Source organism: Phoxinus phoxinus (genome assembly GCF_949152265.1).
Source record: "Phoxinus phoxinus genome assembly, chromosome: 5".
In the NCBI taxonomy this organism is placed as follows: Eukaryota; Metazoa; Chordata; class Actinopteri; order Cypriniformes; family Leuciscidae; genus Phoxinus; species Phoxinus phoxinus.
The window spans coordinates 35704710-35729557 of record NC_136880.1 but is presented as its reverse complement, the minus strand read 5'-3'; the positions used below and the strand labels follow the sequence as shown (position 1 = coordinate 35729557).

Below are 24848 nucleotides of genomic sequence, written 5' to 3'. Positions count from 1 at the left end.
AAGCCAGATCGTCCTGAACTTTTTGGTCAATTCTGGGCAAGTTTCATCTGCATAAAGACAGAACCATCCAATGGCAAAACCTTTAAACTCAAAGGTTTCTAAAACAAATAATATCCTAGAGTCTGTTGTAAAGAACCTTTAATTTTTTATTGACAATGTAATATTGTATTGATTTGTGTAGCCTAATTCAATCTCTTTTGATGTCCGTATACCCCCTTGTTTTTTTTTTGTTTTTTTTGTTTTTTTCCCCCTCTTCTCACTGTTAATGTCTGTATCCTTTCATTTGCAATACAAAATAAATAAATTAATTAATTTAAAAAAAGATTAAAACATATAGGCTACCTCAATTCGTTTCGCTGTACAGTCTCCCCCTACTGGACGCATCAGGAACAACAGGGGCGTAAAACTGTCAGGGGCGTAAAACTGTTTGGGTCCTATATCTACCGGCTCCAGGTCTGCAGCCTCCCCATACTCTTTTTTTTCAGCCCCAAAAAGTGACAATTTAAACATTATCTGTTGGGTATTTTGGGCTAAAACTTCACATACACTCTCTGGGGACATCAAAGACTTCTTTTACATCTTGTGAAAAGGGGCATAATAGGTGCCCTTTAATATAAAATATTTTTCATAATGCATCACAAATGTTTAATCAGAACATGGTTATCACATATCTTTTTTTTTAGCATTTAATACAGGCCTTGCTTAGTTGTTTGCTGAATATTGCAATCTTTAACCCCTACACTTCGATAAAATCACACAAAGTGCAGTTTATTCTGTGACAGCAAACCAATCAGATATGTAGCAGTGACATGAGAGAACCCTCAAACACTATTAGTTGTGCAATAAAGATCATTGGGAAAACAACACATTGGCTGTGTTTGACCAAAAATGCATGCACATCTTGATGGAAATAAATGTTGTGTCAAGAGGTGCATAATTTTTTTTATCAAGATGTTGTATTGACAATGCAAGAGTCGAACACTCTGTAAAATCAACTCCAGCACATCTCAAAGACTTTCAATGCATTTACGGTCTGGTGCCAGTTCATGTGTGAAAATGATTCTTCGTGCTCCTTCCCAACCATTCCTTCAAAATTTGAGCCTGATGAATATGGCCATGATGTGTTTTCCTACATGGTTGTTTAAGAAATGAAAAGTTACACACTCCATCAATTAGGGTTAGAAGAACGGTGTACATATAACATGCTAGAAACATAATAATCACCGCAGTAATAATCCAGTCATAGACTCTTCCTAGACTCTTCTTAGCATTTGCCTATTTAAATCCTTTTTTTTGGACAGGCAGTGTATAAAGACTTTACATTCCACGACCCACAAACACACACGATAACAATGCAGTCCAGTGTTTTAGGTTCTTTATTTTAATAAATAACTCCTAGAAACAAAAAAACAGAGGGCCTGATGCAAAAAAAGAAAAGGCACTTTAAAATGCAAATTGTGTGTAACTTGATTAAGCTTTTAAAAGGTAAAAAATAAAATAAAAAAAAGTGTAAAAGAAAAACGTAATCTTTCGTATAACACTGATCTTTACCAACAATAATTTGAGCAGTTAGGCTTATTTATGAACAAAGATGTTGTTAAAAAGGACAAATTAAATTACAAAAGCAGATGTGAAGCAAGTCCACTTATGGAGACTAACGGAAACAATAAAATATAGGTCTTGCACAGTAGACGTAAATATTTGGCATCAGTGAAAGAGAGAAATTTGGGACCTGAGATTCAATTTCCTCATTCTTAAAACAAATCTAAAACCTGAAGATCTTTTCATATGACTTTACACTTATGTTTTCAATAAAAAAAGTTGATTGTTCCATTCACAGACAAAGATGAAAATGTCCATCTAACATCTTTCAAACTCAGATGTTGCCAAGTCAAAGGCATTTAAATCAAACACTTGACAGATGAAATGTCAATTATATTGTGACAATTAAAAAGATACTAATCTGTCCTATTGGATTCAATTATGTGCACAATAAAAAGGTCACTAAACCATCTGATTTGCAGACCAAAGGCGACGTGAGCACACAGATCCAGTCACATAGACCTAAATATTATAGACTGGACGCAAATTTCCCAGAATTATGCAGACGACATATGCGTCTACATCAAAAGCACCATGTGAACAAACAGCAGTGGTCCGCTACAGCTACCTACTATACCAGTGACAGGACACTCCATCCACAGGTTCAGAAAGCTTCCTGTACCAACATAAGACACAAACTGACTCCAATGTTCAGCTAGTTACTGGACTGAAGCAGGTCGGTCTGCTAATTGTCTTGTCTTTGTGAATAACATTCTTAATGCATACTTGACCACATCTTACATACAAAACCTGTGTCATCTAACCCAACACGACTGGTTTTAACATTCAGGGAAAACAAGGCAGACCTGTGGCTAAAAATTTAAATGGTCTAAAAGATTGCATAAAAAAAGTTTATACATACTGTACAGTTCCAAAACAATGCATAGAAACACAGGTTACTTGATTATACTGAACAGTGGCAAATGCACAAGCCAAAAGGTGATTTAAAAACAAACACACAAAAAAGAAAGAAAATAAACAAAGTGAAATTCAACGCTTCCGCTCCTCTTGAATTGTTCTGCATACAGTGTTGCTTGGAGATGGACAGATTCGTCCATTACTTGCCCTCATATTTAGGGTTGACCACCGTCGTCACAGCACTCTTGTAAATGGGGTTCTCACCCTGGAGACCAACATAAAGAGACGATAATTAGATCAACCATTAATATATCTACACAAATGCCAGGTTAGGACACTTCACAGCAAATATAGTCAACTTTGGTTGAAAAAACAAAAAAGTGTATAATAACACCAGCAAGCATTACAAAAGGCACACAATCAAAAACAAACACTGTATTTGCAGTCATTTTGTATATGCAGCAATGTGAAAAGTTTGTTTAGTATTGGACATTTTTTGTATTATGCTCTTCGAAGGAATAGTTCACCCAAAAATGAAAATATACTCATCCTCAGAAATACAACAGAATCTACAAGTAATTCACATGACACGCGTTTGTAAGAAAATTTGGCAAAATGGGCTTTCAATAAAACATGGCTGCCTGTACAGCAGAAAGGCGAACAATTGAAAAAACAAAACAAAAAAAAAGGCTTCCCTTATGCCAAATAAGTAGGAAAACTTCAACACCCATAATGCACTTGGCATCCAAAGCCACTCCCAACAGTCTGCTATGGATACAGAGTCAAATAAAAAACTTTTAGTCATAATGGTGTCGACTTGTATCGTACCCGTGTGCAAGAATTCAATGGGAATTCAATAACTGTTCTGTTAATAACCCTCTGTCGACCCGACTGTCCGTGGGCGGGATACAAAAATGCGGAAGTATAATCAGTGGTTTTCACAATCTGTGGCGTTTTTCATCAACCAGTGGACTTTTGCTGACAAATAAATGCGAGTAAACATTGTTCACTTACATATACTACTGACATTGTAACAATAGAAAGCAGGTTGAAAATCAGCGAAGTTACACTGTAAGGCATTTTAACTTGAAACCGTCACTTCTGGTCAAAATACGAGTCTATAAATGATAACCTTGATTTTTTTTATTAACCGTTTAAGCTCTCATTCTGACGGCACACACTCACTGCACATTTCTCAAAATCTGTTCTGATGAAGAAACAAACAAACCTGAGGATGAGTAAATCTTTGTTTCTGGGTGAACTATTCCTTCACCCAAAAATTCACCCAAAAATTATATTTCTATCATCATTTACTTGTCGTTCTGAACCTGTATGACTGAGTTCAAGGTTGTGTATTCCACAGATGAAAGTCATACAATTACAATCAGTAAATAACACACATTCACATTGTGGAAAAGGCATGTCCAAATAATTAGTGAATTAGATTAAATAACTGCAAAGGACAATTTACAAGCCGTCCATATTACACACAGGTCTGAGGTTGTTGTTAAAGTGACCGAAAGCACATGCAAGCAGCTAAGAAGAGTACAGACTCAGAGTGTGACGCCCTTATTTCCATAACTTGGATTCTGGAACTTATTAATGGGGCTCTTGTATATGGGGTTCTCTTGCTAGATTTGACAAGAAGAAAAGGTTTGGAGACAGAAAAGCAGAAAGGAAAAACAAATCAAAATAGAATAGAATGAGACAAACAGAACTGAAGAAAGAAAACCAAAAGGCAGAAGAGCAGGCAGTTTTGACCAGTTCAGTGCAAATGCCATATAAATCCTCTAATTTATACATACTTTTTTTTAGCAAATAAAATGTCTTTTAGTATCCTTCTAAAAATGTCCAAATTCAGATTGTGGTACAGATGTATTTTTGCTGTGAGATCTTGAATTATTGAGTTATTCTTATGTTTAAAGATGATCATTTAATGGACTGAAGCAACTTAGGTTTACTTGATTATCCATACACAATTATTTAGAGAAGAAATAATGTAAAAAGAAATTGATACATCAGGCTTTTGAGGAACATTTATTTGTGCATCTCTCTGTATTTTGCCCCTCACAATTAAAACTACAGAGCTTTGGTCATAAAACTAAGCATATAAATATAATCTAAATATTTAAATATAAGACACATTATTGGGAGATATAGAATGACAAGACCATGGATATTTATATGCATTTTATGCAAGTAGTCTGTTATTTTGTTATAAAGATCTCATTGATTTACATTACAAGAACTTTATCATAATTTTGGCCATATAAACAACATCTGCACCAAAACTAATATTTTTCCCCTCCATATTCTCATTATATTATATGGGCCATAAAAGGCTGATGTATCAAATATGATACAAAATACATACGCATTTAAAAAAAAAAGTATTTTATATTTACAATTTTCAATAAACTGCTTCATTAAAAAAAACAGACTATTATTTCATGTGAGGCTATAATATACAAGACCTCCAGCTGATAATGCTACCTCTACAATTCTAACATTGACAAACTTTTTTATGCACTACGCTTTAAATAGACCTATATGCATTTTAAAAAGCTTCCGATCCAAAGAAAAATGTTATTAAAGCACGAGCCCATCTTCCTGTGTCTATTGCTGCAATATGGTGTAGGATTCATTCACTGCAATACTATCAGTGACCAGCAGGTGTCAGCAGTGAACTCCACTGGTGCCAGAGAGGCCACACCCCACACAATGAGCCAGACATCCCATTACACCAAGCTCTAGCTGCAGTGCTTCATATAAATGTAACTACATTGAGAAATATTACATATTCATGTCATTCCGACAGCCTTCTCTAGTCCAATGAAGTGGCTACATACGATGAATATAACTTTAAATTAGAGAAACATACCGTGTCCCACTTGGCATTCATTTTCTCTTTCTCGAACTTGGCGAACTCTCTGCGGTCGTGAATAATCATGAGCAGCTTCCAGATGAGCAGAAGCGCTAAACCAATCAGAACGATTCCTGCGACCACACCCGCTACGATGGGGATGATGTCAGGGCCAGAGGGACACTCTGTCAACGCAGACACAAAGCATTATGGGACACAAGGTAAATAACTAGCCAAGTTAAAAAAATTGGTACTTTTTTCATCCAGCACGTACCAAGTTCCTCGGCCACGTGGACCTCAATGGTGCTGTCGTTCTTGGAAGCGTAGGAGAAGAAGAACCAGCAGTCATTAGCGTCGCGCTCTTTGCAGTGATTGATGTAGGGCTGGTCGTGGGGCTGAGGAAGTTCATTCTTCATCTTTACTACTTTAAGATGGAAGTAGCCACATTCTTTCTCACACGTGTCTTTCTTGTCACCAGTAGCAAATGCTCGGCACTGGACGCAATCCCTGTGAGGAAAAACGCAGGCGAATATATTAAGCGCTGCTAGATGACCATAACAAGCCAGTTGTTTGAGCAAGTGTTCTGTTAATTACTTACTTGTGTTCAGTACAAACTCCAGGGCAGGTTGGGCAGATTTCACAGGTCGGACCCTGAAACTTTGAGTCTGTACATTTACACACGCCACACTCGCAGGTGCCCCGGCCGTTACAGATCTGTTTGTTACTGGCCAGACAGGTGGAGGTGTCCAGAGAACAGTCGCACGCGCTACCGGTGTAGTTAGCGTCACAAACACACTTTCGGCATTCACAATGACCGTGACCTGAAAAGATAAAGAAACACTTTTAGTTTGTAACTTGTCATCTGTTTAATCATGTACTGTTACCCTACATATGTAACCCTACTTTATTTCTAGGAATGCACAATATATCGGGCAATATACGTTCATTTTAATTTTATTAAGAACATTTGGACGATATATTAAAGCTGAAAAATAATGTAATATTTCCTTCAGATGCGCACTGTTCGCCATGATGGTTTTAAATAGCTTAAAATGTGATTTGAATCACTTCAAAAAGAAAAATACAGTTAAGTGGAACATGTGCAGCACAAATCTTTCATATAGGCTACATAAAATTATAACGAGAACATTATAATTGTGTGCTTGGGACATGGCTTTTAATGGTGAGACTTTAGTTTTTATAATCAGGCTCTCAAAAATTATATAAAAATTTGGATTTAGATTTATCGGCCAATATATCGGTTATCGGCTTTCAAATATAAAAATAATTAACGGTATCGGGCAAATTTTCATATTGGTGTATCCCTATTTATTTAAGTTAACATTCATTGTATTTCAAGTAACGGAAATGTTTTTATGGTTTTAGTTTGTTAAACAAGCTGTTGTTTTTATTTTGTGTATCCCAGGACAGACAAAAAAAAAAAAAAACATAGTCGTACCTCCACAGAGCTTGTTGTTGGATCGGTCGCAGTTGAAGTTGTCGCACTCGCAGAACTTTCCGCTGTATCTCTCCTCTGGGTTGTCTCTTTTTTTGCACTCGCATGTTCCACAAACGCAGTCTCCATTGTTGCTGCAGATGTCGGTGCCGTTATCCATGCGGCAGTTTGCGTCTAGGTCTTCTGTTCTCACCTCGTCTTTGCTACATTCACAATTTCTGCCGATACGTCCCTCATTGCACCTGAATAAAGCAGAGGTAGATGGATATCAGTGCTGCCAGTTGAGGATTTTATGGATGATACCATTAGAGCCAGTAAATAACTCACCTGCATGCTCCACACTCCAGGGTCCCGTTGCCGAAGTGACACGATTGGCTGTTTGGGATTCCGTCTTTGTGACACTCACATTCACAGATGAAGTTGAGGACGATCTCCACCTCCTCAGTGAAGCCCAGCGGTTTGATCTTTATCGTCTCTGACTTACCATTAAAAGGACAACCCTTAGCCGTGATCGCTACCTCAAACTTCACCTATGACACAAGGATGAAGAGCTACCAGTGAGCAAAATACGCATTTTTGAAATTTCTATTTGCAGTCTTTGTAGTTTTTAAATCACGTTGCTGCATAGTGCATACTTTAGTTTCTTTAAAGATAAATATCAGCTAAAAATGTTCTGTAATGACTCGTTCACACCAAGGACAATAACCATGACAACTATAACATTTTAATAATCGTTCTAATTATATGTTGATATGGAAGTTAATGAATAACAGGGATGGTTTCCATTTAGGAAATTGTACCCAATGGAAAGTACCAAAAGCAACAAAAAAAATTAAAGATGCAACTTCATTACGTTTTTAAGTGGAGGAAATTATTCTGACCTCATCCCCAATGGAGATGTTAGAGCACTTTCTCCCATTTTCTCCTTTTTCAATCACTCCATTCTTGCAGTGGGAGATGTAGGAGATGGACACACCTTCGGGCAGCCTGCTGTTCTCCAGAATGACCTCAGAGGACAGAGACTGAGAAAGACAGATTTAAGAAATCTATATTTAATTTAATTTAATTTAACACATGCAGGATAGTCTTTCAATCAATGTATTTTCAATTCAAGATGCTTTGATGCTCCCCCCATTAAACATTTAATGTTGCAGAAAATTGGTAAAAAACAAAAAGCAAAATTAGCTAAAAGAATTGACTAAATTGAATTTTAGCCTCAGTTCCTGTGATCTACTCACGTTATATGCATCAATGATGAGATCTATCACATTGTTGGAGTCGGAGGTTAGCGTGCCCACAGCTGACTTTGGAATGAGGTTTTTCAGCTCCTGTAGATGAAACAAAAACAGTTTATCAAAAAAAATTTCCCCATGCAGTATTTTATTTCCATGAGTGTTACAGGATCTGACTTGCCTATTGATGTAGACACAAAAGACTGCTTTTCTTACCTGGTAAACTGGCTGGAACTCTTCAGTTACTGCAAAAATGGTCTGAATGTTGTTTTCGCTTAATTTTTGAACGAGATGTGCAATAGATGGATAGTCCTAAAAGGGACATTAAAAAAATGAAACGTCTTCTCATATATTCATGGAGGATAATATAGAACAGTAACGACTCACAGTGGTGTAACACACACTTACATAGTAATGGCTCATGGTGTACATGTTATCATGCAGGTGGCATTTCCCATCATTAGGAAGCACGATGCCGCCCAGTTTTCCGTCTCCAGCAAAGTGAAATCCAGCATCCGTGGAAAACACAAGCAGACGGGTAACATTCCTCCAGCCAATCTGATTCTGATACACAATCAAGTGGAAGAATAAACTTCATTTCCAAAATCTGAGAAGTCAGCAGGGTTAGAAGCTACTTCACTTTAGTTTGACTTTAGATTAGTTACATAGACACACCTATCCAGTAGACAGTGGACTGTTGGTTACAGTACAATAAAAAAATTAATAAAAATGAAACAGTAAAAAAAATGTCATTGAAATTGCTGCATTTATTTGATGAAAAATACAATAAAAACAGTAATACTGTGAAATAATATTACAATTTAAAACACCTGTTTTCTATTTGTATATATTTTATTAAAATATGTAATTAATGAATTTTCAGCATCATTACATCATTCAGTGTCACATGATCCTTCAGAAATCATTTTAATATGCTGATTTGGTGATCAATAAATATTTATTATTATTATCGAGGTTTAAAACAGTTTTGCTGCTTAATATTTTTGTAGAAACTGTGATCACTACAATTAAAAAAATATATATGTTTATTCGGCAAGGATGCATTATTTTGACCAAATATTACAGTAAAGACATTTATAATGTTACCAAAAATTTATACTTAAAATAAATGCTGTTCTTTTGAACTTTCTATTCATCAAATAATCCTGAAAAAATGTATCACAGTTGTTATAAATATATATAATTGTATTATTTTATATCATTTTATTATTAAGTTAATAAAATAAAAATTACCGCGCAGACAGCCACTTGCATGATGGCATCGAACCCTCCCTCTGGTGAGTCCAGGTTTCCCGAGATCTGCTGTCTGCTGACAAGGTTATTAAACTGAGATCCGTCCTCAGTCAGACTCAGCACATTTTTATAGCTGAACGGACTGGTGCAGTTCTGGTCTGATGTGCAGGGGTTCAGCAGCTTGGCTGGTGTCGTGCTGATGTACGGCATGACAGTTTTCTCCACAAAAGAGCCAAAACCTAGAAGCATTAACAAACATTAAAAGGAAAAGTGTTATGAAATTAGCAGCATAATTAACATTGCACTTCAATAATACATTTAAAGACAAATCCAGTATGGTTCCTTACCAATCCTGAAGTCAGATGTGATTGTTTGCATTTTTTTCATCAGGTGGGTTCCCAGGTTTTTGACGTTCTCTAAATCGTCTTTCATAGAGAAGCTGAGATCCATCAGGTAGTAGAGATCTATGGGATAATCCTCAGCCCTCTTGAATTTCAGAACAAATTTCTGAGCTTCACCTGGGTTGGAATGAGAGAGGATCATGGGATTAGACTGAAGCTTTACAGGGGAGTGTAATTATAATTTCAAGAAGGAGACCGTCACTTCACATGACATCCAACTTTATTAGGTGATGACCTAAATCATTTAAGTGTTCCAGGAGTTGCGGTGGGAGTAACCGGTACCTGATCGGAGGTCTAGTGTGAGTTTCTGTGGCTGAATCTGGGTGATCTGGTCAGGCTTCAGTTTTACTCCGTCCTTTGTGCGGTTTGTTACAGGTTGGTTTTTGTTGACAGTAATGCTTCCCCGAGGATTTTCTATGCTGGTATTAGAACAGCCCTTCTTAATCAGAGCATCAATCTCATCACAGCGTGTGGATTTCTGCTCACCCTGTTTCAGAAAGCTCTGCAAAAAGAGGCGAGGGAATAAAAGGAAAGAGAAGAAAATAGAGAGAGATTACACTCAAACAAAAATAATACCAGGTGGCTCAAGCACCAGTATTACTTAACCCTACTAAAATATAAAGTGGTTTTGAGTGGACTTATAAACAGAATTGCGTTCTTTTGGGACAATATATCCTTGCTTGTTAAAGGGTTAGTTCACCCAAAAATGAAAATAATGTCACTAACCCACTGATGTCACATGGACTACTTTGATGATCTTTTTATTACCTTTATGGACATGGACAGTATACCGTATATACAGTTTCAATGGAGGGACAGAATGCTCTCGGACTAAATCTAAAATATCTTAAACTGTGTTCCGAAGATGAACGGAGGTCTTACGGGCTTAGAACGACATGAGAGTGAGTCATTAATGACATTATTTTAATTTTTGGGTGAACTAACCCTTTAACCTGTTATATTTCATTGAACCTTTCGTGAAGTGTAATAAATAATAGATGTTTGTGAATGTAAACGGTATTCAAAGACCAAAGTGGACAATAAATGGAGTTAACTGCCTGAAACCCAGTCTACCTGCGCAAACCTACATAGGTTTGGAACACATTTGCATAATGCCAGCATATGGTCTTCATTGGCTACCTTGAACAACATCTACTTACACCCGTCCTTAAACACTGTAGTTTTAGCTGAGGCCTGGAAGAGTTTGGTTCATGTTGTCGACATCTCTATATGATGCTGTTTTCTGTGTTGTGAAAGCAAATCGTCCTTTGCATGCACGTCCTAACGATGAGGACTCTGACTCAGTTATTTTTATTCGGTAACACCAATGCCATCATTACTGTTCGTATCACAATGTATATAAGTGCTGAGGAAGCATCCGGAGCTGAAATGTAGATATGCTAATACGTTTTGTTTCCAATACGTGCTGTTTCCAATACGTGCTGTAAGCGGTAGATCACAACACACTGGTCCATCCGAGTTACCGGGTTACTTTTAACTCCGGAGGTAGTCGAAAAACATTAGTCTGGATCACTTTCCTAGTGTAGATGCTCATGTGGTCGAATGCGTTCGAAAAGCCACAAAGGACCGCCTACTCTTCGCCTACTGACCTAATGCGTAAACATTATGGGGAGCGCGCTAGACAGACGGGATTTAAACTTTGTCGGCTAAAGATCTAAGTTAGGTTTGAAGAGGAAAAATGTACCAAGCACAATGTTCTCTCACCATTCCTGATTTCTAACACGCATTCACAGCGTTCGGCTGGTCTTGCGGCTGTCAGAGCAGAAATGAAAGCTGCTGCTCTCCGTTTTTTTGTTGTCTTCGGTGCATTTATATGTAAATTGCGTGAGTTTATTTCAACCATTAGATCGAAAGTTCTGAAAAAGCCCATACATTTACTCACAGATAGACCCTCCCCTTGAAGAAATCAGGACAGAAGTGGTTAAAAGTGGACCAAAGAGACAGGTTAAAAATGTGGCTCCATTATCTACTTGTGATCCGGTCGACCAAAATGCAGGTTAATACCATGTGTAGCAAAATAAAAGTGTTTTTTTGACCTAGGATGCATGTAAACCTGTTGTATCAAAATCAAATACAAAATTTGGAATCTTTAAAATAGCATAATAGGGACACTTGAAATGTCACTATATTCAATTGAAATTCTTACAAGATGTCCAGTCTCTAAATTTTCATTGTGAATTTTTGTGAATACAAGTTGTGAATTGAACTTGTAAACTGGAACACCTTTTTCTTTGTGATTAAAACTTGCTATGGCTATATTAAGGTGAACCGTGAACCACAAATGCAACAAATTAGTACTGTAAATATTGCTCTTAAATATAGGTCAGACAAAAAGATATTCACACCACAAACTCAAGCCATTGGTTGAGCCAATGTTGCCGTGTTGGGCTAGTCAGGATGAGGATGTGCAGTGTGTCTGTTGAAACAATTAAGAGGGGACACATTCCTTACAAAGCTCAAACCCCCCATCCTGCATTACATGCAGTTTAGTGATAGTACACTTCCGGTTTCTCTTATGTAGTGTGAGAAGATTGGTGCTTCCCGTCCTGCCATAATCCGCTCCACATGTCAGAAACAGACATAATTACACAGGACGCTGACTCACGATCACTAACTAAAGGGTAATATGTGCTCAAGATCCACTGAAATGACTCAAGAAACGCCGGGTAATAATCAACCACAGGCGAATGAAGGTGGGACAGGAGGTGATGTCACTCGAAACATTTCAGAACGCTGAATCCTTTGGATACTTCGCTTTCCCAAAAACAAGTTTAGGTTTTCAGCACAGAATTGTTGGTAGAATCACAGGATGTCCTCTACAGACTTGGATAAACAAATAATCTGACCACAGGAAATAGTTTCCCTAATAACATTATTTCTTAAATGCACATTGTTGCAAAAGCAGCCATTTCCTTCTTTAATGGTTTCGCATGAACTCACCTCGTCTGTACACCAGCCGCACTTTTCTCCGGCCTGGATGCATTCGCCACAGGACTGGGCCGAGGCCTTGGTGCATTCGTTACCATCTGCACACACACACACATCCATCATCATCATCATCATCATCATCACCACTAACACAGGCAATCCAAAGCAAAGGGCATTTAATAACCAACACTGTGGTCAACCATACGCAACATGATTCTCTCTCACGAGACTGTCATTTTAAAATAGACGCAAAGATTTTCTGGAGTGGCCATATGCGGTGAGAGGTCATGTGAACTGCATTAATGATGGCATCCTTCCTGCCTTCTCTTAAGACATAATGCAAGCCACGAGGCCAGTGCTCCCAGAATAAACCATGCAGAACTGCAGCAGTAGATAAAGATGATATATATCCCGCCTTCCTATCATTCTGAATTAAAGCTGTGAAGTTTTATCTCTTTCTTTTCTTGGATTCCACAGTGCTGCCATATTTCAGATATTCCTGGAATGAAAATCATTGCAAATGTCTAACAGATGATCTGGACAGCATTGCAAGAATTTGATCAGGTTCTGGTCTGGTGTGTGTTCTGAGTGAGAGGAGCTTCCAAAAAAAACTTCACTCAAAACATCAGTCTGCTTCTACACGCATGCTTACATACTGATACAGAGAGGTCGAAAGTCTGAGACCACACTGGAAATGCGATTTAGCCTATTTAAAAAAAAATTTTATTACACTTTAACTTAAAGGAAAACAGCTTATTTAAAAAAAAAATTAAATGACAAATATTTAAGACTGAATTAAGGGTATTATTATGCTTCCACTGAAACTCAAAACAACATGCCCTCCAGGATTTTTTTTTTTTAATGTTTGTCGCATTGTATTTCAGCAAAAAAAAAAAAAAAACTTGTTTATGCTTACTTTTTGTAAACTTCAGTGGTTAACATGAGGTGAACCGCACTGAAACCCACACCCAGCTTTTGACAGCAAATTCTCATGATATTATCATTACAGAGATCTATTAAAATGAACAACTATCAGATTATTAATATTTTAAAACCGAGATAGAAAATAAATTATATTCACCACAAAAAAAAAAAAACCTTTTAAAATTAAATAAGAAAAATTGCACAACAGAAGCCTTTTCACTAGTGGCCTCAGACTTTTGAACCCCATAGTATATCTGATGCATTTGAAATCATAAGTTCTTACCTTGTTGTGCCCTGCTGAGCCCAAGAAGCACTAAAATCAGGAGCAGCCTTGCGTCCATCTGAAAACAGCACAAGAACAAGAGTTAAAATCACCCAGGAAAACATATTGATTTGCATTGTATTTCTTTGATATACAATATTTAAACAAAATATATATATATATATTTTTTCACACACCATTTAATTAAATATATATTAATAACAACAACAACAACAAATATTAATACATTAACAATTTAATTAAATATGAAGCCTTTTGACAAAACCAATAGTAGTGCAAACATTAACACTTAGAGGAAGGGTGTGCCTATGCATGCGTGTGTATGACTTCTCAATGTGCAGGCAGAGTGTTACAAGGTCACTTCCTGTTTCTCCTAGCACAAATGCATGATCTCAGTAAAGAATTCCAACACAGTTTGCACAGAACTGCAGAAACAGATTCTTCTTCATTTAGCAGACACTTTCTTAGATCTAAAGTGACTGTTTTACAACAAGGACAGTCTCACCACAACACTCTTAGGTTAACGGTTTACAATCACATATTGAGAAGTCAAATATTACAAAGCAAGTAAAAAAAATAGTTACTGTTGCAACAGTCAGCAATGAAGCACACACAGAACGAAGCCAGACAAGCACGCACAGACATCCAGGAAAAGAGAGAGACTCTACTCCCATATTTGGTAAGACGATGGATCTGCTCTTCCAAAAAAACACCCCGCTATTGAAACAAAGAGGAGGTCGTCAGTTTGCCTCAATCTATCAAGTGCACCGACACCAGTGCCAAAGATGCTGATTTGGCCTTATTAGGCATGGCAGCGAGTACAAACAAACAATAGTGTTTAAAACACACTTCAGTCACAGGTGGGAAACGGTTCACAATCCAGCATGAGAAATACACACACAGCAGAGGTAAATCTAGCAAAACTCCAGTGGTTTTGAAGCAGAAGATGTGTGACACGACTCATATTTCTTTGTTTAAAGCAGAAGAATGTCTGCTGTTGAGACTGACGGGTGAGTGAACTGCTGTAGACTCAACCGTTACTCTATCTACACACACAAGACCTGTGTGAACACTTGAAGATAAGCAAACACTGCTTCTTTCAGAACACTGGTGGCGTTCATTTAGACCCCAGAATCCAAGGTGAGCGTCTCTGTGTGTGTGTGTGTGTGTGTGTGTGTGTGTGTGTGTGTGTGTGTGTGTGTGTGTGTGTGTGTGTGTGTGTGTGTGTGTGTGAGTGTGAGTGTGAGTGTGAGTGTGAGTGTGAGTGTGAGAGAGAGAGAGAGAGAGAGAGAGAGAGAGAGAGAGAGAGAGAGAGAGAGAGAGAGAGAGAGAGAGAGAGAGAGAGAGAGAGAGAGAGAGAGAGAGAGAGAGAGAGAGAAAGACACCATGAAGGGCAGCGAGTGATTTATCTTGGTCCCATGATGCTAATTTGTCTATATCCCCTAAATAACTTAATTTAATAATATTATTAATAATAATTTATTTATTTGTGTTAAATTAGTATTTATTGTACATTTGTCTATTTGATAATCATTTTTCATTATTTGCATTATTGTTTTACCTTATTTTTTCTTTGGCAATAGAGCCAAACTTCTTAAGCCAAAATAAAGGAGAGATATTTTTATGATTAAAATAGAAATATTATTATTACTGGATTATTATCAGTTCAGGACAAACAAATATTCTGTATTATAGATTTTACTTAAAGGGATAGTTCACTTTAAAATTAAAATTCTGTCATCATTTACTCACCCTCAGGTTGTTTCAAACCTGTATTAATTTATTTCTTCTGCTGAACACAAAGAAAGATATTTTGAAGAATGTCAGTAACCAAACAGTAGACTGTACCCATTGACTTCCATAGTATTTTTTTTTCCTACTATAGAAGTCAATGGGTACAGACTACTGTTTGGTTACTGACATTCTTCAAAATATCTTTCTTTGTGTTCAGCAGAAGAAATAAATTAATACAGGTTTGAAACAACCTGAGGGTGAGTAAATGATGACAGAATTTTAATTTTAAAGTGAACTATCCCTTTAACATTATATATAGTAGTTTAATATAGTGTCACTGAAACTAGTTTCATTTCTTCTCATGCAGTACTCACACTTTCAAGCAGACATTTGTTGGATCTTGGACTTGGATTAATCATTTTTACAAAAGTCTTTATGACATTGTTTGGATCTTTCAAGTTTTAGAGGAATGGACTTTAAATGGAGGGAGAGAAATCTCAGGTTTCATACAAAATATCTTCATTTGAGTTTGGAAGTTGAACAAAAACCTTATAATTTTGAAATGACATGAGTCAAGTCAAGTCACGTCACATTTATTTATATAGCGCTTTTAACAATACAGATTGTTTCAAAGCAGCTTTACAGAGATAACAGGAAAATTATGCAACAAAGTTTGTTTCCGGAAGAAAATAGTGTCACAGTCTAGCTTAAGTAAGTTCAGTGATGTTTCATTTTTGTTTTAAAAAAGTTATTAATTTAGTTAATTATATATAGTCCGGAATATATATAGCCGCTCTAGAGTAAACCGTAATGTCATCGTCCAGCTCAGTTCAGTCCTTGTACAATAGTGTCAATGCAGGTAGATCAATATTACTGTTGAATATTAAATTAAATGTTACATTTAAATGTCCCCAACTAAGCAAGCAAAGCCAATGACAACAAAGGTGGAAAAAGGCGACAGTGGGAAGGGTGAATGAGCATGAACATGAGGGTGAATACATGACAGAATTAGCATTTTTGGGGGAATTATACTTTAAAAATACAGTAAGCTGAGTCTTACACCCTATACTCACATCTGTTTCATACCGTCCTTTTACACAACTTGCAGCTTCAAAATTCAAATGTGAATTTGTGAAATTTTGTTATTAATGTCATAGAACAAAGACATTATTTTAGTCCCAAATCCCAAAAAAAATCCACAAAAAAAAACACTTTCTCTTCTAGGCTTTTTTGGACTACAAAATCAACATTTCTCTAAAGCACACTATTTGACATTGAACTGAAATAGGGAGAGAAAGAAAAAGAGTGAGAGTTTATGTGTACAAATACAGGCCAAATGCATCCTAAATAATACTATTATTTTGTTTCTATACACAATGTAAATGCAGTTTCAGATCAGAAAATAAAACTGAATATCACTTTAAGTGTTCAAGGACACAATGTGCAAAACATCAGTCTACTCTGCTGACTCAGGCATGGGGGAGTTCTGAACACATCACTGGTGTGTCAGAGCATCATTTCCAGGTTATTCCTTCTAAAGAAACATCTGAGCTCCAGAGTGATTCATTGACTGTTGTGAGAGACATCTTTACAATATCCACACATCAACCAATCAGGTTTCAAAGCTACATTTTCAGCTACTATTACTCCAGTCTTCAGTGTCACACGAACCTTCAGAAAAACATTCTAATGTGCTGATTTAAAAAAAAAATCATCATTAATGATGAAAACAGTTGTGCTGCTTAATATTTTTGTGGAAAAGACAATACATTTTTTCAGTACTCTTTGATAACAGTACTCAAAGTACTGTTTGAGTACTGTTATGTGAGTACTCTTAACAGTACTCACATTTCTTTCAAATGTATAAGTCTGTACTGTCACTTTTGATCAATTTAAAGCATTTAATGCTGTAAATAAAAGTTAATTTCCTTCAAAAAAATCCTACTAAGCTAAAATTGTTTAATTGTAGTGTAGGTTTACAGAAACCAATCAAGTCCACTAACACACGTGTTCATGAACTAAAGCATCAACTGAAAACCTTGTCTTTGAAAGATGCATAGTAATAACATTAATAATAATAATGCAGAAAATCTTTGAGCTCTTTTATCTCAAACCCAGTGACATCATAAGAGACCAAATTTCAAAAATAAGCTCCTCAATGCACAAAGTACTCCAAGTGACCTCATTGGTCATGTATTTGATTGATTCTCATTTATAAGTCTCGCTGGCGCAGAGGCAGACTGAGCTGCGAGACAGCTGGTTCTTTAGCCTGCCGTTTTATTCTCAGTGGTTCTGTGTAACACTATCTTCAGAGAGAGAGAGTGTGTGTAGGAGAGAGAGAGACAGAGAGCTTCTCAATTCAGCCTTGTCTGCCTTCCTCAAGGCTGTGCTGTGTATCAAGGCCTTGAAAATGCAGCCCTGAGGTCTGGGTGTTTCTAGATGTAAATGTAGTGTGTGTGTGTGTGTGTGTGTGTGAGTGTGTGAGTGTGTGTGTGTGTGTGTAACACTTCTTCAGCTGCCTGGAGCGACTTTGGTACTTAATGTTCCAAAGCTCCGCCCACATCAACCAGACACCAATCAGATCACAGTTCTGCTTCAAGCAACACATTCTCTTGCCAATGTTTAGTCGATAAGATAAAATTACAAGTGTGCATAAACGGTATTTCAATTACAATTGAAAGTGAGGCACAAATACATGTCAATAGCACATGTACAACGTTATGGGAAGAGAGAAATATGAACAGACTGAAAACTTATTTTCAGTCCGTATTAAAAACAAAGCAACTCATTCAGTAACCACTCTGATAGATTCAGTTTGGATTTGTCTGACTGATTTAAAAATTGTCTTTTGAACTATTCATTAAAATAACTTGATTCAAGAACCGTTATTTGGGAATCGGACTACACTGGTTGCACGGTTTTTGATTCACTGCAAAGAACCAGATCATAAGATTCATTTTTACTATTTTTTTAAAAATTGCATCACATTAAATACAGACTGCAAGCACCACTAATACAAACACATAAAGATGTGACAAAGCTGTATGCCTCTCAGTTGGAACTTTAAAATAGTCTCTCAGCTTTATGATGCTTTTAAACAGGAATTCTTAAGTCGCTGTTCTCGGTTATCCACTACTTGCTGATTTAAGTAACTGTCCAGACAAACATGCACACAGAGTGGCCATTAACCCTCCACAGCAGGGCGGCCATTTCCTTAATTAAACTGCCTCACCCTGCCAACCCCCTCCATCACACGCACATTGCTGAGTGATGGGCGATCATTTACCTCAGACGGTGACCGGCAGACAGACTGGGGAAACTCCACCTTCACAAAAGTGATGCAGCCTCACACTGACTGCAGTAAAGGCCTTCCTAATACGTTAAAGGTACAGTGTCAATTTCAAATATCCTAAGCAAGACATATGTTGATATACCATTAAATGAAAACATTATTAGATCATTTGATCAGCCAGTCATATCAGCTTCAAGATCAACCAATAGTGTGAGTTTTGGGCGGGGCCTTTTCTTTCAGAACAATGGCAGACAGAGGAGTGAGAAACGAGTTTGTTCTAAACCCCAACTTTAAGTATATAGGCCTATTCATTCTGCATGTAACTCATCGAGCATATATCCATCCATCCATCCTTAAAACTTAGCTTTTAAAACTACTTCAAACTCAAAACTCTTTCAATCTTAAAACCTTCTAACTTCAAGCTTTTTAAACAGCTTTAAACTTTCTAGCCATAGCGTTCTCACGCCAAAAAAAAAAAAAAAAAATTGTGTCTTCTTCCTCTTCACAGTAAGCTGTAACTATTCCAGCAGATGCAACTCTCTTAGCACTTTTAGAAAAGTCTAGCTCTGGGCCCTTCAGAATATAATGACCAATTTGTTTTCAATGCCTGGCTGCCCTGCCCCCATTTTGTCTCATTGTTAATGTGTCATAACAGTTGAAGCGACAGGAAGTGAGTCAAAGCAACAGTCTGGAGCATAGAATAGATATCAGAATCAAACAATCTGATTCCTCAGTCTCTACACTTACCTTTATGACCTACACTGACCTGACCTTTGATTGTCATATCCGCAATGGCAGGTTACATGAAGCCACCCTACTTACAGTATATAGATAGATGCCAAATATAATGCATTTTGCATGCCACGCATTACGCAATCACGTTGGAAAGGTCACACGACATGACGTAGGCTGAAGTACTGACCCAGTGTTTACAAAGCAAACATGCAAAAGACTAAGTCAAACGCCTTTTTTTTTAAAAAAGAAAAGAAAAAAAGGTAAAATAAGGATGTCTTCTCCACACTTCTACTACGGTCAGTAGTACTTCCGCCTACGTCACGCATTACCTTTCCAACGTCATTACGTAATGCGTGAAGTCGTGGACGCGCATTGCAGAGCTAATGCAAGACGAGCATTTGTGTATATATATATATTTTTTATTTTTTTTATTTTTTTTTATGGTTGATCAAGACCCTTGATAAGACCCTTATAATGGCTAGATAAGACCCTTATAATGGCTAGATAAGACCCTTGTTCCTCGGTTGGGATCCTGTAGAGCCCTTTGATGCTGCTTCGAAACTGCAATTTGGACCTTCAACCTGTTGGTTTCCGTTGAAGTTCACTATATGGAGAAAAATCCTGGAATGTTTTCCTAATAAACCTTTATTTATTTTCGACTGAGAAAAGACAGACTGGGGGTGAGTAAATTATCAGGAAATTTTGGTTCTGGAGTGAACTAATCCTTTAAAGTTGCGATGAAATGGACGCAGCTAAATTTTTTCCGTATTATGACATACATCCAAGTGTAATAACAGGTTATTGAAAAAGAAAAAGGTAGGGAAACAGACAGACATTAGTTGTTAACTGAATTTTGGAATGGTAAAAATGCACTCAAAAATGGAGGCAGATGAACACACGCTGGCAGGGGCAGTTTTAATAGGAATAAATTAATTGTCAATTTCACCGGAAAATCCAGTTATGACATTTTAATTAAAAGTTACGAGGTCGGGAAAAAATGTAAAAATGGGGAAAAAAAAGAAACATCTCTCGCAGTGAAAAACTTTGCTGTTAATAACAGAGCACTGCCTAGACACGTGCGCACACATGTACAAACACAGTATTTTGGCAAGTAGGCCTACATATTTAGGATATATTTTTTTCCTATTCAGTCTTCCCTCAAACAGTTTTTAAATTCTTTATAGAGTTATACTCTTTATAGAGTTGGTACTCTGCAATTCCTACCTATGTAAATTGTTTATTTCTACAACATTTTACATTAGTTATAACTTTTTTATTCTAGTCATTCCAAATAACTGATATTGCAACCACAGCTTTGATATTAGGTATACTGTTACTATTAAACCATAATAAATATGGACCTCCCTTGAAACGGTGTACTAAGCTTTGGATTTTGTCACTTTTTTGTTTTGTGGTGTCTGACACTAAATTCCCAATTTTATTGTAGCAACAACAGCTGTAGATACTATTTTTGGCAGACTACCATTTTCTATAAGGGTAGGTTCTGTCAGGATATGCAAGCAGACATTCCACCCTGCAAAAACTAATTTCCGGGAGATTTAATATATATATATATATATATATATATATATATATATATATATATATACGCAAATCGCATAACACGGGATCGTTCATTCGATAGTATTCATACGCCGAAAGTGATGTAGTTGAGTGTGACGAAAAAAGAGCCGGGTCTCCAAACGCAGGTAAGAGACAAATTTCAAACTTTATAATACTACACCAGTTAAAAAAACAAAACAGTCACAGTAAACTGTCTTTAGCGGTCACCTACATACATGTAGAGTACTTATTACTCTTGTTAACAGATTACACTTAATAGTAATGTATTTTTTTCTGTAAAGCTGCTTTATGTATTGTGAAAAGTGCTATAAATTAATATGACCTGAATTACTTAAAAGGTGCACTCTATTTTTATTTTGCTTGCTAGCCGACAGTTGCATGTTTCTACGTTACAATTAAGAGTGATCTGTTTTATGTAAAATGTCTGTAAAAAAAAAAACTCTGTAAAATTAAACAAAATGACATCAATGCAGCATCATGAACCAGTTTTCAGTTACTAATGCCACTGCAGGAATGTGTTATTTACAGTTAGCCAAGATTAATTAGAGAGCAAAATAATTTAACTGGTCACGTGATGTTGCCCCATTGAGGCGACCCGCTCTCAGTACAATAAAGCAGCTTTTATTAGGCTGGAATCTTGATTTAATGTAAATGAACATAACTTTAAAATATATATCAAAAGCACTCTTCATTTCTTTTATATGGGAAACATTTTAGTGAGGACAAAAAGGACTGTGTGAGTGCAACTTTAAGACATCGGGCAAAAAATACAACATTCTTCCACACGATCACGTGACCCGAATATGTTGTATGTGGGAGTTAATGCAGATCCGCTGTGGGATCTTTCCTTGTAAAATTGGCCCGTTAGCATTCCACGAATCTGTTCATGTCTATAATGCCATGATTCAATTTCTCCTAAAACATCACAATGGGCGAGCATGATGCTTTTCATCACATAACCGCAGTCATTTAGTTCTGGTGCTGTAAGAATGCCAAACTTCTCCCAGCCGATGCGCTATGAAACTCAATTATGATTCTTTAATGTGTTCGCATCCGTCAGATCATAGGTGGTCTAATGTGTTCAGCATGTCCTAAAGAGGATCATGACTCATGCAAAAACGGCTACATCATTTCGACTTTCCAGGGAGGCATATTTACACAAGCAACTACCAAATAAAGCATTGCTCACGGGGCAGTTAACCCCCACAGCCCCCCTCGGATTCTCTCAGGCTTGCAGATTACTTACAACAGATGTTGGGGACACATAAGACGCAACAAATAGATCAAAGATAACAGACGTCTGGTAAATACAGCCTGAAGCGACACTGTTTGCATATGATGAGTCGTGACACATTTGGGGCAGATCCACGTCTGCCCTTTGAAGTGAAATGGATGGGACAGGATCCCCACCCAAAGTTCGTGACCCAAGATCATTTCCCAGATCGAACCCTAAAGCTCATGGTTGATCTAAAGACAGCTAGAAATACCCCGTTCAACAAACGGCCCTAAAGTTTAACAGCCTACATTTGAAATGTTTTGATGACCCTTACCTTAACACGTGTTCCCCGGCGATTCTTCAATCTATCACACGCTCTTTTAAAACCACATTTGTTATGTAAATAACCCTCCGACAGCGTTTGGTCCAGCAGTCCAGTTGCCCGTCCGTGGAGTCTTTGTTTCCGTGGGGCACTTTAAATCAACAGCTGGTTGCAAAGTACTAAAACACGCAATTCCTTTGCCTACAACAAACAAATCATGGATATTGAGGAAAATAAATGACTAAATATGGGCAGAGAGTCCAGCTCGCCCTGCCACACTCGGCGTGTCCTCGGTCCGGATGGGTAATGTGTGGTCGGTGGACTGTGAGATGGGTTGGGTTTGCAGTGGCAGCCTCTCCCTTCCTCCGCCCACAGGAAATAATGCTAATGTTTCAACACCCCAGCCACAATGCGACCAAACTGTGGAGAAGATTCTGATTCAAATTATTCATCTAAGTGATTCGAGTCTTTTGAATCAATTTACAAAAAGATTCATTCAGCAGGACGCGACGGTGGCGTGGCAATGTTTTGTACTACTGGAGGGGTTGAACTGTTGAATCGGTCTCCATGTGGATCAAAACAAATGTATTTAGAGTAGGCAACAATTAGTATATTAAATATTAGGCGGTGATCTTTGTTTGTGTTGTCTCGAGCGTTTTCCAAACAAATTATGCTGCAATGTGCAAACAACAATAACAATATTTTATCGTCCATGTTGGAAGCTGTAACTTACATTGTATCTAATTTCACAGATAAGATTATTTTATAACCCGGTTTGCTGGCTAATTTTTTTGTCTACTTGATGCTGCTATGCAAAACGCCTCGAGTGATCCCGCATTTAATACTGTGTTAGAACCATAAACACGTTAGAACGTTCTGTCTCATACATAGACTGTAAGAAAACCCCCATAAAATTCATTTAATGTTTATAGTTTTCTCAAATCTGAATGATTAGCCTGGTCATATCATCTAAAATGTCTTGATTAGATAGAGCTAGTCGACTTTTGCTCAAGGTTTCACAGACAGAGAGCTCCTTTGTTTACTTTTTTTAACGTTGCCTACAAATCCAGTTCAACTCGGTTTTATTCTTTATCTGGTTTTATTCCTGTTCCTCTAGGATCAGTCAGAGCGAGAGTCTGGGCAGTTTCCGGTGTGTCCCAAAGATGGACTGATTAGACGTCATTCATTACTCACCAGTGATTAAGAACTCATATACTGAGGAAAAATGAACTTTATGGAAGTAGTCAAGAAAACTGTTCAAGCCCTGATGGGCAACTATTTAAATGTCTTACTGATTAACTAATCCAATTGCATTAAGATTAAAAATGAGCAAACGGGGGAAATCAGCTATCAATGCTACCTTTGCATGCAAACAGGACCTGATATAGTGTGAAAATATGAACCGCAATGCATTTCCTGTAGCCCATAGTTCACAGAGAAACTTTACATCACTGTCCTTAGGCTACTAAGTCTCTTGTGTGTGAAACATAGACACAGAAAATGCTCTGCAGTTTTACATTTTAAGAAAAACCTAATTTTGTATGATTTATAAGCAGTTTTTTATGGGGAACAAAAAAAAGTCCCCACCAGGTCAAAGCTGTAAACAAATTTGTTAAATCATATTTTAATGTCTTTTTTTTGTCATATTTGTAACATTAAGTAAGTGTGTGTGTGTGTGTGTGTGTGTGTGTGTGTGTGTAGGGTTGCCACCTTCAGTGTGGCAAAATAAGGGACACCCATTCACCCCCCCCCCCCCCCCCTCCAAATGCTCAACTTTGACAAAGTCATTTTTATTGTTATAATTGTGATTTCATAATATGTAGATATGAATCCAACTAAAAGCTATTGAAAATATGTATTTTAGTCAAATAGCAAATGGTGTAGCTCTGCAGCCATCTACTAAAGTGATAATTTATTTACTTTTAAAACAGCATTTTCCAAAAGATGGGCAAAAATCTTACACTAAACCATGTCAAATTATCTATATCCATGAACGTTAGAAATGTGGGTCTTTTATAAAGTGAATTTAACTTTTTTTTTTTTACTGTTTTTGTTTTAAAAATATTTATTTATATAGCCTAAAGTAAAAAATATATAATAAATCCTCCTAAAACTATAAATCCTAAAAAAAAAAAAACTATTA

At 37.0% G+C, this 24848-nt stretch overlaps 1 protein-coding gene across 2 annotated transcripts; it reads right to left on the bottom strand.

Annotated features, from left to right (window-relative positions):
* Positions 1–1360: 1360 nt before the first annotated feature.
* Positions 1361–23146, bottom strand: itgb1b (integrin, beta 1b). Of its 2 annotated transcripts, XM_079611637.1 has the most exons (17): positions 22718–23116; positions 13823–13880; positions 12628–12713; positions 9949–10168; positions 9613–9783; positions 9266–9504; positions 8420–8575; positions 8228–8323; positions 8018–8107; positions 7661–7801; positions 7107–7309; positions 6783–7021; positions 5922–6144; positions 5598–5830; positions 5342–5508; positions 4014–4091; positions 1361–2725 (listed from the first exon to the last, which is right to left on the bottom strand). In XM_079611637.1, the coding sequence occupies exons 2-16, from the start codon at positions 13878–13880 to the stop codon at positions 4014–4016; spliced, it is 2400 nt and encodes a 799-aa protein (XP_079467763.1). In that variant the 5' UTR covers positions 22718–23116; the 3' UTR covers positions 1361–2725. The 2 variants fall into 2 exon arrangements, with proteins under 2 accessions (XP_079467763.1, XP_079467764.1); XM_079611638.1 differs by lacking the exon at positions 4014–4091 and having other exon boundaries at positions 22718–23146.
* Between the last annotated feature and the right edge of the window lie 1702 nt (positions 23147–24848).

Excerpts from the sequence above, each read along its gene's own strand:
- itgb1b (XM_079611637.1), bottom strand. The coding sequence starts at position 13,880 with ATGGACGCAAGGCTGCTCCTGATTTTAGTGCTTCTTGGGCTCAGCAGG. Across the intron at positions 9,784-9,948 it reads CACACTAGACCTCCGATCAG|GTGAAGCTCAGAAATTTGTT; the intron begins GTACCGGTTACT and ends ATTCCAACCCAG. Across the intron at positions 7,802-8,017 it reads TCATCATTGATGCATATAAC|TCTCTGTCCTCTGAGGTCAT; the intron begins GTGAGTAGATCA and ends TGTCTTTCTCAG.